This window comes from Coregonus lavaretus, assembly GCF_964263955.1.
Source record: "Coregonus lavaretus genome assembly, contig: HAP1_SCAFFOLD_602, whole genome shotgun sequence".
NCBI lineage: Eukaryota > Metazoa > Chordata > Actinopteri > Salmoniformes > Salmonidae > Coregonus > Coregonus lavaretus.
Genome location: NW_028163803.1, coordinates 124,759 through 147,500, shown reverse-complemented (window position 1 = coordinate 147,500; position 22,742 = coordinate 124,759). Strand labels below are relative to the sequence as shown.

Sequence of the window (22,742 nt, the reverse complement as noted above, 5' to 3'; positions counted from 1 at the left end):
CTCCTCGGTTGTCCAGTGTTGGTGATTGCGCGCCCACTGGAGCCGCTTCTTCTTGTTTTTAGCTGATAGGAGTGGAACCCAGTGTGGCCGCCTGCTGCATCAGCCCATCCGTGACAAAGACCAACGAGTTGTGCGTACCGAGATTCTGCACCACTGTTGTACTGTACTCTGCCGTTATCTGCCTGTTCTTGCTGATTCTTGCCATTCTCCTTCGACCTCTCATCAACTAGCTGTTTTCGTCCCCAGGACTGCCGCTGACTGGATGTTTTTTGATTGTTGCACCATTCTCGGTAAACCCTTGACACTGTCGTACGTGAAAATCCCAGGAGGCCGGCCTTTTCTGAGAACCGGCGCGCCTGGCACCCAAGATCATACCACGCTCAAAGTCGCTTAGGTCACTCGTTTTGCCCATTCCAACGTTCAATCAAACAGTAATTGAATGCCTCGATGCCTGGCTCCCTGCTTTATCTAGCAAGCCACAGCCACTGTATGTAGGAACAAACATTGTGTTTTAGGTTATTGTCCTGCTGAAAGGTGAATTTGTTCCCTAGTGTCTGTCGGAAAGCAGACTGAACCAGGTTTTCCTATAGGATTTTGCCTGTGCTTAGCTCGATTCCGTTTCTTTTTATTCTAAAAAAAACTCCATAGTCCTTGCTGATGACAAACATACCCATAACATGATGCAGCCACCACCATGCTTGAAAATACTGTATGAAGAGTGGTACTTAGTGATGTGTTGTGTTGGATTTGCCCCAAACAAGCTTTGTATTCTGGACATAAAGTTCATTTCTTTTGTTGCAGTTTTACTTTTGTGCCTTACTACAAACATGATGCACGTTTTGGAATTATGTAAAAGCTTCCTTCTTTGCATTCTGTCCTTTACAGTGCCTTGCAAAAGTATTCATCCCCCTTGGCATTTCTCCTATTTTGTTGCATTACAACCTGTAATTTTAAAGGGATTTTTATTTGGATTTCATGTAATGGACATACACAAAATAGTCCAAATTGGTGAAGTGAAATTTAAAAAATAACTTGTTTCAAATAATTCTAAAAAAAATAAATAATGGAAAAGTGGTGCATGCATATGTTTTCACCCCCTTTGCTATGAAGCCCCTAAATAAGATCTGGTGCAACCAATTACCTTCAGAAGTCACATAATTAGTTAAATAAAGTCCACCTGTGTGCAATCTAAGTGTCACATGATCTGTCACATGATCTCAGTATATATACACCTGTTCTGAAAGGCCCCAGTCTGTAAAACCACTAAGCAAGGGGCACCATGAAGACCAAGGAGCTCTCCAAACAGGTCAGGGACAAAGTTGTGGAGAAGTACAGATCAGGCTTGGGTTATAAAAAAAAATATCAGAAACTTTGAACATCCCACGGAGCACCATTAAATCCATTATTAAAAAATTGAAAGAATATGGCACCACAACAAACCTGCCAAGAGAGGGCCGCACACCAAAACTCACGGACCAGGCAAGGAGGGCATTAATCAGAGAGGCAACAAAGAGACCAAAGATAACCCTGAAGGAACTGCAAAGCTCCACAGCGGAGATTGGAGTTTCTGTCCATAGGACTACTTTAAGCCGTACACTCCACAGAGCTGGGCTTTACGGAAGAGTAGACAGAAAAAAGCCATTGCTTCAATAAAAAAATAAGCAAACACGTTTGGTGTTCGCCAAAAGCCATGTGGGAGACTCCCCAAACATATGGAAGAAGGTACTCTGGTCAGATGAGACTAAAATGTAGCTTTTTGGCCATCAAGGAAAACGCTATGTCTGGCGCAAACCCAACACCTCTTATCACCCTGAGAACACCATCCCCACAGTAAAGCATGGTGGTGGCAGCATCATGCTGTGGGGAAGTTTTTCATCGGCAGGGACTGGGAAACTGGTCAGAATTGAAGGAATGATGGATGGCGCTAAATACAACTTCCAACAGGACAATGACCCTAACCATACTGCTAAAGCAACACTTGAGTGGTTTAAGGGGAAACATTTAAATGTCTTGGAATGGCCTAGTCAAAGCCCAGACCTCAATCCAATTGAGAATCTGTGGTATGACTTAAAGATTGCTGTTCACCAGCGGAACCCATCCAATTTGAAGGAGCTGGAGCAGTTTTGTCTTGAAGAATGGGCAAAAATCCCAGTGGCTAGATGTGCCAAGCTTATAGAGATATACCCCAAGAGACTTGCAGCTGTAATTGCGGCAAAAGATGGCTCTACAAAGTATTGACTTTGGGGGGGTGAATAGTTATGCACGCTCAAGTTTTGTTTTTTTGTCTTATTTCTTGTTTGTTTCACAATAAAAAATATTTAGCATCTTCAAAGTGATAGGCATGTTGTGTAAATCAAATGATTCAAACCCCCCAAAAATCCATTTTAATTCCTGGTTGTAAGGCAACAAAATAGGAAAAATGCCAAGGGGGGTGAATACTTTCACAAGCCACTGTAGGTTAGATTTGTGGAGTAACTACAATGTTGTTGATCCATCCTCAGTTTTCTCCTATCACAGCCATTCAACTCTGTAACTGATTTAAAGTCACCATTGGCCTCATGATGTGATGGGTTGGTGTGGAAGGAGTCAGGCGCAGGAGGGTAAATCACAGAAACACAGGCTTTAATCCGCAAAAAAACACAGTTTTACGCAGAAATGCGTAAACACACTCCAGGGCACAAAACAGGCGCACTGGAAAATACAAGGCACACGGGAAATCTCCCGTTGAAACAAAGTACACGAGCTCCACCGAGCTTCACTAACCTCCACAAATAACAATCACCCACACAGACAAGGAAGCAAAGGGAACACTTATACAATGACTAATGAGGGAATAAGGACCAGGTGTGTGTGATTGAAGACAAGACAAATGGAGTGATGATAAATGGATCGGCAGTAGCTAGTAAGCCGGTGACGCCGAACGCCGAAACCTGCCCGAACAAGGAGGGGAGGCAGCCTCGGCGGAAGTCGTGACACATGATAAAATCCCTTAGCGGTTTCCTTCCTCTCTGGCAACTGAATAAAGAAGGACGGCTGTATCTTTGTAGTGACTGGGTGTATTGATACACCTTCCAAAGTGTAATTAAAAACTTCCCCATGCTTAAAAGGGAAATAAATGTCTGCTTTTGTGGTTAAATATGTGTTTGAAATTCGCTGGTCAAGTAATTCAAAAATCATGTTAAACACTATTATTGCGCACAGAGTGAGTCCATGCAACTTATTATGAGACTTGTTAAACACATTTGTACTCCTGAACTTATTTAGGCTTGCCATAGCAAAGGGGTTGAATACTTATTGAAATTGTAAACATTTCTAAAACATAATTCCACTTTGACATTATGGGGTATTATGTAGTCTTGTGTAGCTCAGTTGGTAGAGCATGGCGCTTGCAACGCCAGGGTTGTGGGTTCGATTCCCACGAGCGACCAGTATGAAAAAAATATATTAAAAAAATATATGCACTCACTAACTGTAAGTCGCTCTGGATAAGAGTGTCTGCTAAATGACTAAAATGTATTGTTTGTAGACCAGAGACACAAAATCTCAATTTAATCTATTTTAAATTCAAGCTGTAACACAACAAAATGTGGAATAGGTTCACGGGGTGTGAACACTTTCTGAAGGCCCTGTATAGTCAAGGGGTGTGAACACTTTCTGAAGGCACAGGGCTGTGAATACTTTCTGAAGGCCCTGTATAGTCAAGGGGTGTGAATACTTGAATATTATTTGCAGTTGAAGCTTTACAGACCTGACTGTAGCTAACAGGCTGTTCTGTTACAGACTTGAGGAGCAGGCTACACCGAGACGTGGCTGTAGCTAACAGGTTCTTCTTCATCGTCTTCTCTGACGCCCTCTGCTGGATCCCCATCTTCCTGGTCAAAATACTGTCCCTGCTGCAGGTCGAGATACCAGGTAATCGTTGTTGGGGAAGCTACTCTGAAAATATAATTTACCAAGCTATCAATTAGTTTACACAGAAGTTAAGCTACACTAAAGCTACCCCTATGAAAAATATAGTTTACTTAACTAAAGTTCCTTTGAAAAAGTAGTTCACTTACATCCAAACGAATTAGTGAAAGATGATCATATGCAAATCTGAAATGTCATTGACTATGAATTGCAACAACAGATCACATTGGGGTCATATGTTATTAAAATGTGTAATTTAGCTTAATAACATCAGGCCTGAGGACCCCAGCAAAAATCTGCCTCACAGCGTTATTACAATTTTATTTTCAGGACAACCAGGGCTACAAGTAGAACACAAAATAATCAGTTGCATTCATGAGCTTTATTGACCAATGTCAATAAAAAAAAATAATGTCCGCCAAGCAAAACCTGATCAAAAATGTATTTAAAGAACGCTGTAAGTACAGAAATGGTTTGCTCAGTGGGAAATGAATATCCAACTAGTCAATGAGGTTGGAGGTTGGAGTTTGTGACGGCAAATATGTGAGTTTATTAATAAGTATAAATGATATAGTATGTCCTGGAATTTCCTATGATCTTCTATGTAGAATAACTCCTTACCTTCTAACTACTGTTGTGTGGCGTGTGAGTGTCATAGATGGGTCATAATAGTTTGTAGCTGTTGTGTGGCGTGTTTCTGAGAGGAACCGCCCCCCCAGGCCCCTTGTCTCACAAACACCTGCTACTCATACAGACTAATGGTTGGTATCAATGGATGCAGAAGAAATATACGAATCCAATGGTACCAACCCAGAAGTCTGTTTTAAAAGGGGTTTGAAGTCCAAAAAAACGCACCAGCGTCACAGATGGACTGTAGGAATTGAACACAAAAAACGATGTTTCAAGTGAGAATCAGGCAGGTCTGGTGCTGAAAAAGAAAGGAAGTTATTGTCTACTTCACCCATATTTCCTTTTGTTTTTGAGAAAAAAGCAGTGTGTAGTTCCAGTAGTTAGCTAAACCGCTACATGGCAAAAAAAGTAATTAACTACTGAAAACACTACCTAGATTTGAACTTAGTTCAACTACCACCAAGCTAACGCAAAACGCAGTTAAATTACACTACATGTAGTTCACTACTCCCCAACACTGCAGGTAATGCACAAGGACACACACACACACACACACACCCCACATGCACACACCTCTAACTCCCTCTCTCTCCCTCCCTCCAGGTACCATCTCATCCTGGGTGGTGATCTTTATATTACCCATCAACAGCGCCCTGAACCCTATCCTCTACACCCTAACTACCAGCTTCTTCAGAGAACAGGTAGTGGATGCATCCCAAATGGCACCCTATTTCCTGTATAGTGCACTACTTTTGATCAGGGCTTTGGTCATATAGACTTATTTTCTAAGATTGAGCTCCCGACTATTCCAGAAGAACAGAGAATCTCCTTAATGCCCCTATTACCAAGGAAGAGATCATGTTTTGCAATGAAAGAATCTATACAATGGTAGGGCCCCAGGAGCGGACGGGTTTTGTAATGAGTTCTATAAGGAGTCTCTGATCCTTGAGCCATCGCTTGATATGTTTAACCACTCATTTTCAAAATGACCGCCTCCCTCAAAACGCTGAGGGAAGCCAACATATCACTTATTCTCAAAAAGGGAAAATGCCCAGATTCTTGTCCCTTCCTTCTGAATGTGGATGGAAAATTGCTTTCTAAAATCCGAGCCACACGACTAGAGGACTCATTGCCACTATGTGTGAAAGGGGACCAAACTGGCTTCATTAAGGGTCGTAAGTCACGTAACAACGTCAGGCGGCTTCTTAATGTTATTCAAGCCTACCAAAGTAGTGCACTATGTAGGGAATAGGGTGCCATTTGGGATGTAGTCTCTAGTTTTTCTTTCAGTTTACCTGCCACCACTGGTAAATATTTACATTTTAGTCATTTTTAGCAGACGCTCGTATCCAGAGCGACTTACAGTTAGTGAGTGCGTACGTTTTTCATACTGGCCCCCCGTGGGAAAACGAACCCACAACCCTGGCGTTGCAAGCGCCATGCTCTACCAACTGAGCTACAAGGGACCCATAATATAAATATAAATATATATATACAGTACCAGTCAAAGGTTTGGACACACCTCCAGGGGTTTTCTTTATTTTTACTATTTTCTACATTGTAGAATAATAGTGAAGACATCAGAACTATGAAATAACACATATGGAATCATGTAGTAACCAAAAAAGTGTTAAACAAATCAAAATATATTTTATATTTGAGATTCTTCAAAGTAGCCACCCTTTGCCTTGATGACAGCTTTGCACACTCTTGGCATTCTCTTAGATGAGGGAGGACGATATTTTGTAATTTTATTTTTTATGGGCCTTATTTCTATTACAGACTGTGATTCATATTCCATTCACCCAGCTCAATGTAACATCGATAGATTTAGGCTACTACATGATACTCAAATGTTCCCTGTACCCATCATGAGGTTGCTACAACCTAGCCTATGAATGAAAGTTTACGTAGGTGCACAGGTCGAGAGAATTTTGAGTAATCAAAGTGACAGACAGTAACAGATGCAATACCGCTTCGCACACTCTTGCCTGCATCTAGCTGATCTAGGGTGTAATCATTAGTCCAACAGTTGCAAATGAGAGTTTTATTGGACAAATTCAGGTATGTTTATCCCCATTTCGTTCAATTTTCTTTAGGTAAGAAACATTCTTCAACAGAATCGGCGGAATGAATCACAAGCAAACACAGTCCACTTTCGTAGCAGCCATATAAAAACAGCATGATCACGTTGCTCATTGTATATTTAATTCCTTCTCCCTTTTCCCTGCACTTGTGGACTTCAGTGCACAGCATATCAGCTGTCTGTAACCAGGCGAAAAACCTTTCCCAGCCAAACCTTCATATCATGACTGCTTACCGCTACACACAGCCTACATCGTTGTCACGTCATAGTCAACATAGCTACTACAACTAACGCGTTAGTAAACCCGCTATGAGGTTGCTACAACCTACGAATGAAAATCTACAAAGTAGGTGCTTAGGTCGAGAGAAAAAATTTAGTAATCAAGGTGAGAGACCGTGACATTTAATACCGCCTTGCACACTCTTGCCTGCATCTAGCTGTTCTAGGGTGTAATCATTATTCTAACACTTGCAAACGAGAGTTTCTATTGGAAAAAATGCAGGTATGTTTATCCCTGTTTCGTTCCGTTTAAGAAACGTTTTTCAACAGAATCGCTGGAATGAATACACCGCTGATCATCCGCAAACACAGCTCACTTTCATAGCAGCCACATACAAACAGCATGATCCCTTTGCTCGTTGTAGAATTCCTTCTCGCATAGATGTGCTCTCCTCCTCTCACCTTTTCCCTTCGCTTGTGGACTTCAGTGCACAACACAAAAGCTGTCTGTGACCAGGCGAAAAAACCTTTCCAAGCCAAACCTTCATATCATAACCGCTAACCGCTACACACAGCCTACATCGTTGTCACCATATTAGCTAATGTCATAGTCAACATAGCTACTAGAAACCCACTAAAATCATGCAGGACAGTGTACAGCAAGTAATTTAGCAGTAACACCGGCAGGCACCAGTGGCAATAAATGTATAAAACCAAAAGCTTACCTTGACTTGGAAGACTTCCAGTGTTGGATAGCCAAAGCCAGCTAGCTAATATAGCATCCCTGTCTGTTTGAGCTGGGTGTTTGAGTAGGCTAAACTAGCGAGCTGCATTCGCTAGCTAAGTAAGTGAAAATGAAAAGTGAATAAATAAAACAAAAGGAAATGTAGCTACAGTGAGGGAAAAAAAGTATTTGATCCCCTGCTGATTTTGTACATTTGCCCACTGACAAATAAATTATCAGTCTATAATTTTAATGGTAGGTTTATTTGAACAGTGAGAGACAGAATAACAACAAAAAAATCCAGAAAAACGCATGTCAAAAATGTTATAAATGGATTTGCATTTTAATGAGGGAAATAAGTATTTGACCCCTCTGCAAAACATGACTTAGTACTTGGTGGCAAAAACCCTTGTTAGCAATCGCAGAGGTCAGACGTTTCTTGTAGTTGGCCACCAGGTTTGCACACATCTCAGGAGGGATTTTGTCCCACTCCTCTTTGCAGATCTTCTCCAAGTCATTAAGGTTTCGAGGCTGACATTTGGCAACTCGAACCTTCAGCTCCCTCCACAGATTTTCTATGGGATTAAGGTCTGGAGACTGGCTAGGCCACTCCAGGACCTTAATGTGCTTCTTCTTGAGCCACTCCTTTGTTGCCTTTGGCCGTGTGTTTTGGGTCATTGTCATGCTGGAATACCCATCCACGACCCATTTTCAATGCCCTGGCTGAGGGAAGTTGTCCTGTCCCCTTAGCAGAAAAACACCCCCAAAGCATAATGTTTCCACCTCCATATTTGACGGAGGGGGATGGTGTTCTTGGGGTCATAGGCAGCATTCTGCCTCCTCCAAACATGGCGAGTTGAGTTGATGCCAAAGAGCTCCATTTTGGTCTCATCTGACCACAACACTTTCACCCAGTTCTCCTCTGAATCATTCAGATGTTCATTGGTAAACATCAGACGGGCATGTATATGTGCTTTCTTAAGCAGGGGGACCTTGCGGGCACTGCAGGATTTCAGTCCTTCACGGCGTAGTGTGTTACCAATTGTTTTCTTGGTGACTATGGTCCCAGCTGCCTTGAGATCATTGACAAGATCCTCCCGTGTAGTTCTGGGCTGATTCCTCACCGTTCTCATGATCATTGCAACTCCACGAGGTGAGATCTTGCATGGAGCCCCAGGCCGAGGGAGATTGACAGTTATTTTGTGTTTCTTCCATTTGCGAATAATCACACCAACTGTTGTCACCTTCTCACCAAGCTGCTTGGCGATGGTCTTGTAGCCCATTCCAGCCTTGTGTAGGTCTACAATCTTGTCCCTGACATCCTTGGAGAGCTCTTTGGTCTTGGCCATGGTGGAGAGTTTGGAATCTGATTGATTGATTGCTTCTGTGGACAGGTGTCTTTTATACAGGTAACAAACTGAGATTAGGAGCACTCCCTTTAAGAGTGTGCTCCTAATCTCAGCTCGTTACCTGTATAAAAGACACCTGGGAGCCAGAAATCTTTCTGATTGAGAGGGGGTCAAATACTTATTTCCCTCATTAAAATGCAAATCAATTTATAACATTTTTGACATGCGTTTTTCTGGATTTTTTTGTTGTTATTCTGTCTCTCACTGTTCAAATAAACCTACCATTAAAATGATAGACTGATCATTTCTTTGTCAGTGGGCAAACGTACAAAATCAGCAGGGGATCAAATACATTTTTTCCCTCACTGTAGCTCTCTCTCTCTCTCTCGCTTCTCCTTCATTTTGTAAGAACTGAATTTGTTCAAAACTCTTCAACTATTTTCTTTCTCTCTCTTTGAGTCAACTACTCACCACATTTTATGCACTGCAGTGCTAGCTAGCTGTAGCTTATGCTTTCAGTACTAGATTCATTCTCTGATCCTTTGATTGGGTGAACAACATGTCAGTTCATACTGCAAGAGCTCTGATAGGTTGGAGGATGTCCTCCGGAAGGTGTCATAATTACTGTGTAAGTCAATGGAAGGGGTGAGAAGCAGGGCCTAAAATTAGCACCCGCCACCTACCAAATGCGGGTAGATTTTGGCATTGGCAGGTAAGATGTCTATTTCACCAGCTACGTTTGCGGGTGGTCAGGGCTCCACAGTGCAAGTATTTCACTAGCATTTGTGAATAAAAAATAGTCAAGTATGATCACATTTATAGTAAAATAAATGCTGCAGTAGCTGTTTTCAAAGTATTTCTGCAACACTGCCTGGCTGGGGGCTGTGCGGACATAAAGAACTGAGTGAAAGATTCATTTTTAGAAGCGTTGCGCACAGGCATAAAAGTTGGTCTAATTTACTTGAAACAAAAGTCTACTGAAGTGAGACTTTGTCCTTGTGTTTCTTGGCTATTTACATTGTTTTGCTCACAAGCTAAGTTGTTTCTCTATGTTTGAGTTTCAACTGCTAGGGAAGAGAAGACAACGCTTCCACTAGTCAGACTCAATCTCACAGTAGAACCATGACTAGTCGCGTTACCAAGGTAACCTCCCGGCCTTAATTTGTGATATTTTGGTTAAGACTCAGGTCAGATTACTTCTTACTAGTAATACAGTGGCTTGCGAAAGTATTCAACCCCCTTGGCATTTTTCCTATTTTGTTGCCTTACAACCTGGAATTAAAATTAATTTTGGGGGGGTTTGAATCATTTGATTTACACAACATGCCTACCACTTTGAAGATACAAAATATTTTTTCTTGTGAAACAAACAAGAAATAAGACCAAAAAAAAACAGAAAATTTGAGCGTGCATAACTATTCACCCCCCCCCCCCCCCCCCCCCCCCCCTTAGATTGCACACAGGTGGACTTTATTTAACTAATTATGTGACTTCTGAAGGTAATTGGTTGCACCAGATCTTATTTAGGGGCTTCATAGCAAAGGGGGTGAAAACATATGCACGCACCACTTTTCCGTTATTTATTTTTTGAAACAAGTCATCTTTTTCATTTCACTTCACCAATTTTGACTATTTTGTGTATGTCCATTACATGAAATCCAATTAAAAATCCCTTTAAATTACAGGTTGTAATGCAACAAAATAGGAAAAGCGCGAAGGGGGATGAATACTTTTGCAAGGCACTGTACATGTATTGTTTTAGAAACATTACAGAGCATGCTCATCAGTTTCTGTTTTGTTTTAGTCTACTTGGTTGTTGGTGTAATTTTAGATACAAATAATAATATTTTGGCTGGTAAAAAATCTGATTGGCTGGTAGATTTTTTTATTTACTTGCCACAGTGGTTGGTGGACCAAAAAGTTAATTTTATGCCCTGGTGAGAACCATGAGCCTCCTAGGTTTTGAAATTGAAATGTCAATGGACCCAGAGGACGGAAACTAGCTGTCCTCTGGCTACACCATGGTGGTACCACAGAGAGTGATGTTAAGGCTACTACAGACCATTGCAAAACAGTGTGTTTTAATCAACTATTTGGTGACTTGAATATATTTAGTATAGTTTTATCTAAAAATGAAAGTATTTCACTGTAAGGTCTACTACACCTATTGTATTTGGCGCATGTGACAATGAACATTTGATTTGATTTGATTTGAAATCCCCATCAAAGCGAAGCTCTGTTATGGAAGGTCACAACGTTGGAGATGATGACTTGTCTTAGAAGTATTTTAGAAGTAACTCAACTTCATTCTCTGCATCTCTGCATGTCCCCGATGTTGTAAAGGATCATAGAAATTAGACAGTCCCCGTTGCCTAGATCTGTCCCTATATTCTATCTGGTGTACTACTGATGAAACCATTTACAGTTTTGTGCAGTAGTATTTACCGATTGCAACTTTTTCTCTTCTGTTAAAAACAACGTTTTGATATTCCGTAAACAAAACATTTGACAGTGAATTTTTTTTATTAATTGATGACAATTGTATTTAAAGTTGAGCAAAAGTGAATCTTAAGATACGAACTCCAGGTACAAAACAAGACAATTATCAGGCAATCTGCAAATGTATTTGAGCATTTGATCATTTTTGTTTTGCCATAGGTACTGTTAGGTTCTAGATTTCTGTTACGAACTCCAGGCGGACACCAAAAAACGCTAAAACTAGATTTATTACACCCGACTGAATGCTTCAGCTGAGAACATGCATTCAGTACAGTGCAGTGTCCATTTATACCCTTAGCTCTCACCCCCTCCCTTCCACAAAGATGTGTTTCAGTACTTTTCCATCATCCAGTATTTATCTGTGCTCCTCTGAGCATATCACAGGTCTTCTCATCAGTCAGAAGAGGCCTTGAGTTGTGGGGAGTACACATTCCTATAGTCCACTGCAGTCCACTACATAATTGCACTTTATCATACACAAAGAGCTTAAACCTAACACTACTTTCAATCTCTATGGATGTATAAAAACCATCTATTCATACTAAGAGCATATCATTATATAAAACAGTAAAGATATACAGTCGTATGAAAAAGTTTGGGCACCCCTGACAATCTCCATGATTTCCATTTATAAATAATTGGGTGTTTTGGATCAGCAATTTCATTTTGATCTATCAAATAAGTGATGGACACAGTAATATTTCAGTAGTGAAATTAGGTTTATTGGATTAACAGAAAATGTGCAATATGCATCAAAATGAAATTAGACAGGTGCATACATTTGGGCACCCCAACAGAAAAATCACATCAATATTTAGTAGAGCCTCCTTTTGCTGAAATAACAGCCTCTAGACGCTTCCTATAGCCTCTAATGAGTGTCTGGATTCTGGATGAAGGTATTTTGGACCATTCCTCCTTACAAAACATCTCCAGTTCAGTTAGGTTTGATGGTTGCCGAGCATGGACAGCACGCTTCAAATCATCCCACAGATTCTCAATGATATTCAGGTCTGGGGACTAGGATGGCCATTCCAGAACATTGTACTTGTTCCTCTGCATAAATGCCCGGGTAGATTTTGAGCAGTGTTTTGGGTCGTTGTCTTGTTGAAATATCCAGCCCCGGCGTAACTTAAACTTTGTGACTGATTCGTCAACATTATTCCCAAGAATCTGCTGATATTGAGTGGAATCCATGCGACCCTCAACTTTAACAAGATTCCCAGTACCGGCACTGGCCACACAGCCCCACAGCATGATGGAACCCCCACCAAATTTTACTGTGGGTAGCAAGTGTTTTTCTTGGAACGCTGTGTTCCTTTGCCGCCATGCATAACGCCCCTTGTTATGACCAAATAACTCAATCTTTGTTTCATCAGTCCACAGCACCTTATTCCAAAATGAAGCTGGCTTGTCCAAATGTGCGTTTGCATACCTCAAGCGACTCTGTTTGTGGTGTGTGTGCAGAAAAGGCTTCTTCCGCATCACTCTCCTGTACAGCTTCTCCTTGTGCAAAGTGCGCTGAATTGTTGAACGATGCACAGTGACACCATCTGCAGCAAGATTATGTTGTAGGTCTTTGGAGGTGGTCTGTGGGCTGTTTTTGACCGTTCTCACCATCCTTCGCTTTTGCCTCTCCGATATTTAACTTGGCCTGCCACTTCTGGCCTTAACAAGAACTGTGCCTGTGGTCTTCCATTTCCTCACTATGTTCCTCACGGTGGACACTGACAGCTTACATCTCTGCGATAGCTTTTTGTAGCCTTCCCCTAAACCATAATGTTGAACAATCTTTGTTTTCAGGTCATTTGAGAGTTGTTTTGAGGCCCCCATGTTGCCACTCTTCAGAGGAGAGTCAAAGAGAACAATAACTTGCAATTGGCCACCTTAAATACCTTTTCTCATGATTGGATGCACTTGTCTATGAAGTTCAAGGCTTAATGAGCTCACCAAACCAATTGTGTGTTCCAATTAATCAGTGCTAAGTAGTTACAGGTATTCATATCAACAGAATGACAAGGGTGCCCAAATTTTTGCATAGCCTATTTTTCACATCTGATTTAATTTCATACAACTTAATATTGCTACACTAAAAATCTTTGTCTGGACAATACCCCAGTACTCAGCTTTTATTAGAAAATGAATGGCATACCACTGTGATCATTTTCTGTGACGACAGAGTCAATTATTATGCAGCCTCAGAGGGGTGCCCAAACTTTTTCATACAACTGTAAAACAGTCAAAAACTGTAAAACAGTCATTTACAATCTATCAGCCCTAACCCATAACATGATTATTACTACTGACATGCTAATTAACAAGGTGCTCGGGGAATAATGGTCTCCAACAGTACGTTTAACCACAGAAAAACTGCAACCAGGTAAGTCATTGAGAACACATTCTCTTACACAATAACGACCTGAGAATGTGTGTGAAATGATTTATTTAAAATGTGTATTTATTTCTTCTGTCATATGTATAACAATAACAGGTGGAGGTACTGCTGTGTCGCTGGCAGAGAAGGTCGGCCATGAAGAAGAACAGGAAGAGCCTGACCTCCTCTACTATACATGGAGGCCTCACGGAATACATTCTATCACCCCCCAGTCTACCTACTGATATGGACCCTCGCTATGGGTGAGAGAGGAGAGGATCCTGACTGTGGGTAGAAAGGGGGAGAGAGGGGAGTAGAGGAAGGGCAGTATTAATTTTACCGCCCCCTGAATCCCACTGACTGAGATATGAAGGCATCTCTCCACCTAGAGAAGGAGAGGATATATTTTACCGCCCCCTGAATCCCACTGACTGAGATATGAAGGCATCTCTCCACCTAGAGAAGGAGAGGATATATTTTACCGCCCCCTGAATCCCCCTGACTGAGATATGAAGGCCTCTCTCCACCTAGAGAAGGAGAGGATATAGCTTACCTCCATCCACCTCTCCACCTCTACCCTGGGAGTAAGAGTATCTATTGCTCCTCTCTCGACACCTCCCTGCGTCTCCAGCCAGTGGGCTAGAGTACTACTCCATAATGAACCATTCATTTAATACCATTAAGACCAGGACCCTGGAGAGGGCTGTTTGAGACTATTACTGCTGCAAATTCATTGCTCTTTGGGGACAATATTGATTTGTGCTCAAAGCTCCAAGCTCTTCACTGTACAGTATGGGAGAAACTCCCCTCACCCACCTCATCCACTACAGTACTTACCATGTAAAGGAAAGGGAAAGGGGGATACCTAGTCAGTTGTACAACTGAATGCATTCAACTGAAATGTGTCTTCTAGCAGGGTTGGGGTCAATTCTAATGGAAGATAGTCAATTCAGGAAGTGATTTGAATTTAAACTTCAATCAATTGAAAAAAAACGTTTGAAATAAATAGCTTTTACTTATAGTTTCTTGAGAAGTTATTGAAAATATATGGCCTTTTTCGATTATTGGGATTGGAATTTCAGTTTACTTCCTGAAATGACTACCTTCAATTCGAATTCACCCCAACCCTGCTATGTTGCACCAATAACTGCTGGGACTGGGAGGATGTATGACCTGTTTACATATGGACTCTGTTTGTTTGTTTGTTTGTTTGTTTGTTTGTTTGTTTGTACATAAACAATTGAACTGTGTGTTTGTTTAATAATCTAGCTCCCTTGGTTGTGTGTGTCACAAATGGCACCTTGTTCCCTTTGTAGTGCACGTCTTTTGACCATGTTGGGACGTTTACCTTCTTCTTTGTGGAGTCTGTTAATCTAACATGAAGAGAAGACTCTTACCTGTGGTCACATGTCTGTGTACTGTACATGCCCACTGGGCACAAACTGGTTGAATCAATGTTTTTTCAACATCATTTGTCAATGTATTGTGACGTGGAATCTACGTGTAAAATACATAGAGTTTGCAAAAAACTCATCAAAGTTAACTGTTGTTTTGAGGGTGGAATTTCAACCACAGGATTATGTCATCATTGTAATACATTTTCAACATACAAACCTTGTATAAAATATGTTACATTTGTACCTTTGAAACAACGTCAGATCTTCAACGTTATATTCACTAGCAGAAGAAAAAAAAAACAATAGGCTGGGTAGCACCTCCTACTGGAGAGTCGATCTATTTACAGCTGTCCCTTTGGTCTCCCATCCAGGGCTTTAACCAAGCCCAGCTTAGCTTTGATATTTGTCACTGAATACTACCGATGTGGTATCGTGAGAATGATTGTTGAAAAATCTCCACTTAAAAACTAAATACATTCACTGTTGCTATGGAAGTCATTCCAAAGGGTATGTTTAACAGAGCAAATTAAATGAAACCTTACTTTATAAGTCATATATCATCAACGATACTATTTAGGCCTACAGTGAGGGAAAAAAGTATTTGATCCCCTGCTGATTTTGTAGGTTTGCCCACTGACAAAGAAATGATCAGTCTATAATTTTAATGGTAGGTTTATTTGAACAGTGAGAGACAGAATAACAACAAAAAAATCCAGAAAACCCATGTCAAAAATGTTATAAATTGATTTGCATTTTAATGAGGGAAATAAGTATTTGACCCCCTCTCAATCAGAAAGGTTTCTGGCTCCCAGGTGTCTTTTATACAGGTAACGAGCTGAGATTAGGAGCACACTCTTAAAGGGAGTGCTCCTGATCTCAGCTTGTTACCTGTATAAAAGACACCTGTCCACAGAAGCAATCAATCAATCAGATTTCAAACTCTCGACCATGGCCAAGACCAAAGAGCTCTCCAAGGATGTCAGGGACAAGATTGTAAACCTACACAAGGCTGGAATGGGCTACAAGACCATCGCCAAGCAGCTTGGTGAGAAGGTGACAACAGTTGGTGCAATTATTGGCAAATGGAAGAAACACAAAATAACTGTCAATCTCCCTCGGCCTGGGGCTCCATGCAAGATCTCTCCTCGTGGAGTTGCAATGATCATGAGAACGGTGAGGAATCAGCCCAGAACTACACAGGAGGATCTTGTCAATGATCTCAAGGCAGCTGGGACCATAGTCACCAAGAAAACAATTGGTAACACACTACGCCGTGAAGTACTGAAATCCTGCAGCGCACGCAAGGTCCCCCTGCTCAAGAAAGCACATATACAGGCCCGTCTGAAGTTTGCCAATGAACATCTGAATGATTCAGAGGAGAACTGGGTGAAAGTGTTGTGGTCAGATGAGACCAAAATCGAGCTCTTTGGCATCAACTCAACTTGCCGTGTTTGGAGGAGGAGGAATGCTGCCTATGACCCCAAGAACACCATCCCCACCGTCAAACATGGAGGTGGAAACATTATGCTTTGGGGGTGTTTTTCTGCTAAGGGGACAGGACAACTTCACCGCATCAAAGGGACGATGGACGGTGCCATGTACCGTCAAATCTTGGGTGAGAACCTCCTTCCCTCAGCCAGGGCATTGAAAATGGGTCGTGGATGGGTATTCCAGCATGACAATGACCCAAAACACACGGTCAAGGCAACAAAGGAGTGGCTCAAGAAGAAGCACATTAAGATCCTGGAGTGGCCTAGCCAGTCTCCAGACCTTAATCCCATAGAAAATATGCAAAGATGAGTGGGACAAAATCCCTCCTGAGATGTGTGCAAACCTGGTGGCCAACTACAAGAAACGTCTGACCTCTGTGATTGCCAACAAGGGTTTTGCCCTAAGTACTAAGTCATGTTTTGCAGAGGGGTCAAATACTTATTTCCCTCATTAAAATGCAAATCCATTTCTAACATTTTTGACATGCGTTTTTTTTAAATTGTTATTCTGTCTCTCACTGTTCAAATAAACCTACCATTAAAATTATAGACTGATCATGTCTTTGTCAGTGGGCAAACGTACAAAATCAGCAGGGGATCAAATACTTTTTTCCCTCACTGTATATAGTATTTGCAAAGTCAACAACAGCTATTGTTTCAATTCAACCCAGGATTCAACTAGAAATAGACAATACACATAGGCCTACACTCTAAGAAAAAAGGTGATATCTAGAACCAAAAACAGTTCATCGGGCTGTCCCCATAGGATAACCCTTTGAATAACCTCCTTTAGGTTCCAGGTAGAACCCTTTGGGTTCTATGTAGAACCCTTTCCACAGAGGGTTCTACCTGGAACCCAGAAGAGTTCTACCTGGAACCAAAAAGGGTTCTACCTGAAACCAAAAAGGGTTCTCCTATGGAACAGCCGCAGAACCCTTTTGGAACCCTTTTTTTCCAAGTGTAGGGTTTCAAGCTTTGGTTGATTTCAAATGTAATCTAAAAGTTAATAATGAATATATTGGATTCACTTCTCGATCTCATCCAAAAATCTAAGTTAAATAATAGTACTTTATTAAAGATTGGTCTGATTTGACTTTTATTTTTGGTTTTGATGGAGGCGTGAATCCAACATATCAATTATTAATTTGTAGATAAACTGGAATTAAAACCAGGCCCAGATTCATTCAGATCGAGCGTTAACCAGCGTTAACCATCGTTGGCCGACATCCGCATAGCAGATGTTCTGATGGTGTTGGAGCTGTATCTGCGGTATGAGACATATCGGTGAGCGGCTGCTCTTGTCTGTCACAAACCACTACCTTCCTTATGATCCCTACCGCCGTTAGAAGAAGTTCAAAACGGTGCAATTAAGTGTAGGCTCTATCAACGTTAGAAATAACTCTCAAATGTCAAGCCATTGATGTCAAACCAATGAGCCATTCGCAGTTTCACCGTATGTGTACTTAGACTTGCATGGGCTTGATCTTTGAGACAGGCATATGCTAATGCAATGTTTTCATGTACATTTGGATGAGGCGATTTATAGCCTATCAGTCTAATTCAAGTGTTTGAACTTGTAACGCGGCTGCGTGGGATTTTGTCGGTTTATAGTCGGGTGTGGTTTCGTTGCATCTAATGGCGGTGTCCATGATAAGGCAAGGCAACAAGCCACTTGTGGATTTGACAGCTCCAACGCAGTTCTGATTGAATCCAGCCCTTTAGTCAGTGGCACAAATGAAACTATCCAAGCAGAAGATCATCTCCTTCAAATGTTGATATTTGGTTGTGTTTTCAACCAAACACAATTCAATATTACTTTTGTAATACAGTAAATATCTTAAAGTTAAGGCTATTTTACAAACTAAAGTAACAGTATTTATTCAACCTTAAAATGAGCTACATATCCATGGCCACATTTTGAGGTTACTGTAACTTGAAATGTCTTCTTATGTATTCAAAGCATGCATGTTCAAGATAGCATGCGAAGGTTGCAGGTCTGTGGATCTCTTCGCAATTGCTATAATAATCTGTGCAGAATCTCTAACAGCATTGATCACTTGCACCATGTAATTTTCATTTAATCTCAACTGCAATCCAGGTCATTTGGTTGTGCTATTAGATTAAGCACAGTGAGAACACATTAAGTTGTTGTATAAATAAAGAAATATCTGGCATTGTATTCCCATTTGAACTTTGTTGTGCTTTTTTTAAATGGCTGAAAGCGCAGTGATAACACATTTAGGTGACAACTAAACCAACAATTTGCATATACTCCAGAATGTCATGAAGAGTGATCAGATGAATTGCAATTAATTGCAAAGTCCCTCTTTGCCATGAAAATGAACTTAATCCCCAAAAAACATTTCCACTGCATTTCAGCCCTGCCACAAAAGGACCAGCTGCCATCATGTCAGTGATTCTCTCATTAACACAGGTGAGAGTGTTGACAAGGACAAGGCTGGAGATCACTCTGTCATGCTGATTGAGTTAGAATAACAGACTGGAAGCTTTAAAAGGAGGGTGGTGCTTGAAATCATTGTTCTTCCTCTGTTAACCATGGTTACCTGCAAGGAAACATGTGCTGTCATCATTGCTTTGCACAAAAAGGGCTTCACAGGCAAGGATATTGCTGCTAGTAAGATTGCACCTAAATCAACCATTTATCGGATCATCAAGAACTTCAAGGAGAGAGGTTAAATTATTGTGAAGAAGGCGTCAGGGCGCCCAAGAAAGTCCAGCAAGCGCCAGGACCGTCTCCTAAAGTTGATTCAGCTGCGGGATCAGGGCACCACCAGTGCAGAGCTTGCTCAGGAATGGCAGCAGGCAGGTGTGAGTGCACCTGCACGCACAGTGAGGCGAAGACTTTTGGAGGATGGCCTGGTGTCAAGAAGGGCAGCAAAGAAGCCACTTCTCTCCAGGAAAAACATCAGGGACAGACTGATATTCTGCAAAAGGTACAGGGATTAGACCTTTGAGGATTGGGGTAAAGTCATTTTCTCTGATGAATCCCCTTTTCCGATTGTTTGGGGCATTCGGAGAAAAGCTTGTCCGGAGAAGACAAGGTGAGCGCTACCATCAGTCCTGTGTCATGCCAACAGTAAAGCATACTGAGACCATTCACAATTTTGCCTAAGAACACAGCCATGAATAAAGAATGGTAACAACACATCCTCCGAGAGCAACTTCTCCCAACCATCCAAGAACAGTTTGGTGACGACCAATGCCTTTTTCAGCATGATGGAGCACCTTGCCATAAGGCAAAAGTGATAACTAAGTGGCTCGGGGAACAAAACATCGAAATTTTGGGTCCATGGCCAGGAAACTCCCCAGACCTTAATCCCATTGAGAACTTGTGGTCGATCCTCAAGAAGCGGGTGGACAAACAGAAACCCACAAATTCTGACAAACTCCAAGCATTGATTATGCAAGAATGCGCTGTCATCAGTCAGGATGTGGCCCAGAAGTTAATTGACAGCATGCCAGGGCGGATTGCAGAGGTCTTGAAAAAGAAGGGTCAACACTGCAAATATTGACTCTTTGCATAAACTTAATGTAATTATCAATAAAAGCCTTTGACACTTATGGAATGCTTGTAATTATACTTCAGAATACCATAGTAACATCTGACAAAAATATCTCTGAAGCAGCGAAGCAGCGAACTTTGTGAAGACCAATACTTGTGTCATTCTCAAAACGTTTGACCACGACTGTACAGTTGAAGTCGGAAGTTTACATGCACTTAGGTTGGAGTCATTAAAACTCGTTTTTCAACCACTTCACACATTTATTGTTAACAAACTATAGTTTTGGCAAGTCGGTTAGGACATCTACTTTGTGCATGACACAACTACGTTTTCCAACAATTGTTTACAGACAGATTATTTCACTTATAATTCACTGTATCACAATTCCAGTGGGTTTTTACCGCTCACTTGACTTTATCCAAGCCAGAATGGCCGACAGGGCAGGAGCCTATCTCCTGTTTCTGTAACATGAAGCAGCTTCAATGTACAAGTACACCCCTTCAGATCAAATCAAATTTTATTTGTCACATGCTACGAATACAACAGGTGTAGACCTAACCGTGAAATGCTTACTTACAAGCCCTTAACCAACAATGCAGTTCAAGAAAGAGTTTAAGAAAATATGTACTAAATATACTAAAGTAAAACAAACATTAAAAAAATTTAAAGTAACACAATAAAATAACAATAATGAGGCTATATACAGGGGGTACCGGTACCGAGTCAATGTGCGGGAGAACAGGTTAGTCGAGGTAATTTGTACATGTAGGCAGGGGTAAAGTGACTATGCATAGATAATAAACAGCGAGTAGCAGCAGTGTAAAAAAAAAAGGGAGGGGGGGGGGGGGTGTCAATGTAAATAGTCTGGGTGGCCATTTGATTAATTGTTCAGCAGTCTTATGGCTTGGGGGTAGAAGCAGTTAAAGAGCCTTTTGGTCCTAGACTTGGCGCTCCAGTACCGCTTGCCGTGCAGTAGCAGAGAGAACAGTCTATGACTTGGGTGACTGGAGTCTTTGATAATTGTTTGGGCCTTCCTCTGACACCGCCTAGTATATGGGTCCTGGATGGCAGGAAGCTTGTCCCCATTGATGAACTGGGCAGTACGCACTACCCACTGTAGCGCCTTATGGTCAGATGCCGAGCAGTTGCTATACCAGGTGGTGATGCAACCGGTCAGGAAGCTCTTGATGGTGCAGCTGTATAACTTTTTGAGGATCTGGGGACCCAAGCCAAATCTTTTCAGTCTCCTGTGGGGGAAAAGGTATCGTCGTGCCCTCTTCACGACTGTCTTGGTGTGTTTGGACCAAGATAGTTTGTTGGTGATGCGGACACCAAGGAACTTGAAACTCTCGACCCGCTCCACTACAGACCCGCCAATGTTAATGTTCGGCCCGCCTTTTCCTATAGTCCATGATCAGCTCCTTTGTCCTACTCACATTGAGGGAAAGGTTGTTGTCCTGGCACCACACGGCCATGTCTCTGACCTCTTCCATATAGGCTGTCTCATCGTTGTCGGTGATCAGGCCTACCACTGTTGTGTCGTCAGCAAACTTAATGATGGTGTTGGAGTCGTGTTTGGCCACGCAGTTGTAGGTGAACAGGAAGTACAGGAGGGGACTAAGCATGCACAGCTGAGGGGCCCCGTGTTGAGGATCAGTGTGGCAGATGTGTTGTTGCCTACACTTACCACCTGGGGGCGGCCAGTCAGGAAGTCCAGGATCCAGTTGCAGAGGGAGGTGTTTAGTCCCAGGGTCCTTAGCTTAGTGATGAGCTTTGAGGGCACTATGGTGTTGAACGCTGAGCTGTAGTCAATGAACAGCATTCTCACATAGGTGTTCCTTTTGTCCAGGTGGGAAAGGGCAGTGTGGAATGCGATTGAGATTGCGTCATCTGTGGATCTGTTGGGGTGGTATGCAAATTGGAGAGGGTCTAGGGTTTCTGGGATGGTGGTGTTGATGTCAGCCATGACCAGCCTTTCAAAGCACTTCATTGCTACCGAAGTGAGTGCTACGGGGCGGTACTCATTTAGGCATTTCTTTATTCAAACACTAGCATGTTCTTCACTTAAGCAATCAAATCTGGAAATAAACCAGTCATTCAACAGAAGCACTTCTGTTCTTTCTTGAGCACAAAATTAAAAGGCAAGGAGTCATCTAATGGTGAAATTAAGGGTTATTTAAGCAATAAGGCCCGAAGGGGGTGGTGGTATATGGCCAATATACAATGGGTAAGGGCTGTTCCGCAACGCGGAGTGCCTGGATACAGCCCTTAGTCGTGGTATATTGGCCATATACCACAAACCCCCAAGGTGCCTTATTGCTATTATAAACTGGTTACCAATGTAATTAGGGCAGTAAAAATAAATGTTTTGTCATACCCGTGGTATACGGTCTGATATACCACGGCTGTCAACCAATCAGCATTCAGGGCTCGAAAACACTCCGTTTATAATTGCGCAATAAGGATGTCAAGAGTAGTAGGCTGAGGCCCAGTTCTCTGTGACATTTTAGAGACACATTTGCATACGCCCACACACACACTCAT

General features: G+C 41.8%; 1 protein-coding gene across 1 annotated transcript in view; it reads left to right on the top strand.

The window, feature by feature from the left end:
* Positions 1-14,639, top strand: part of LOC311117766 (relaxin receptor 2-like) — a gene marked incomplete at its 5' end in the record, with an annotated part of 177,545 nt that extends 162,906 nt beyond the window's left edge. Inside the window, 3 exons of the mRNA XM_084192680.1 lie at positions 3,781-3,912; positions 5,143-5,240; positions 13,905-14,639. Coding sequence (XP_084048806.1) covers positions 3,781-3,912; positions 5,143-5,240; positions 13,905-14,054 — 380 coding nt within the window. The remainder of the gene's footprint in view (positions 1-3,780; positions 3,913-5,142; positions 5,241-13,904) is intronic.
* Positions 14,640-22,742: the final 8,103 nt, after the last annotated feature.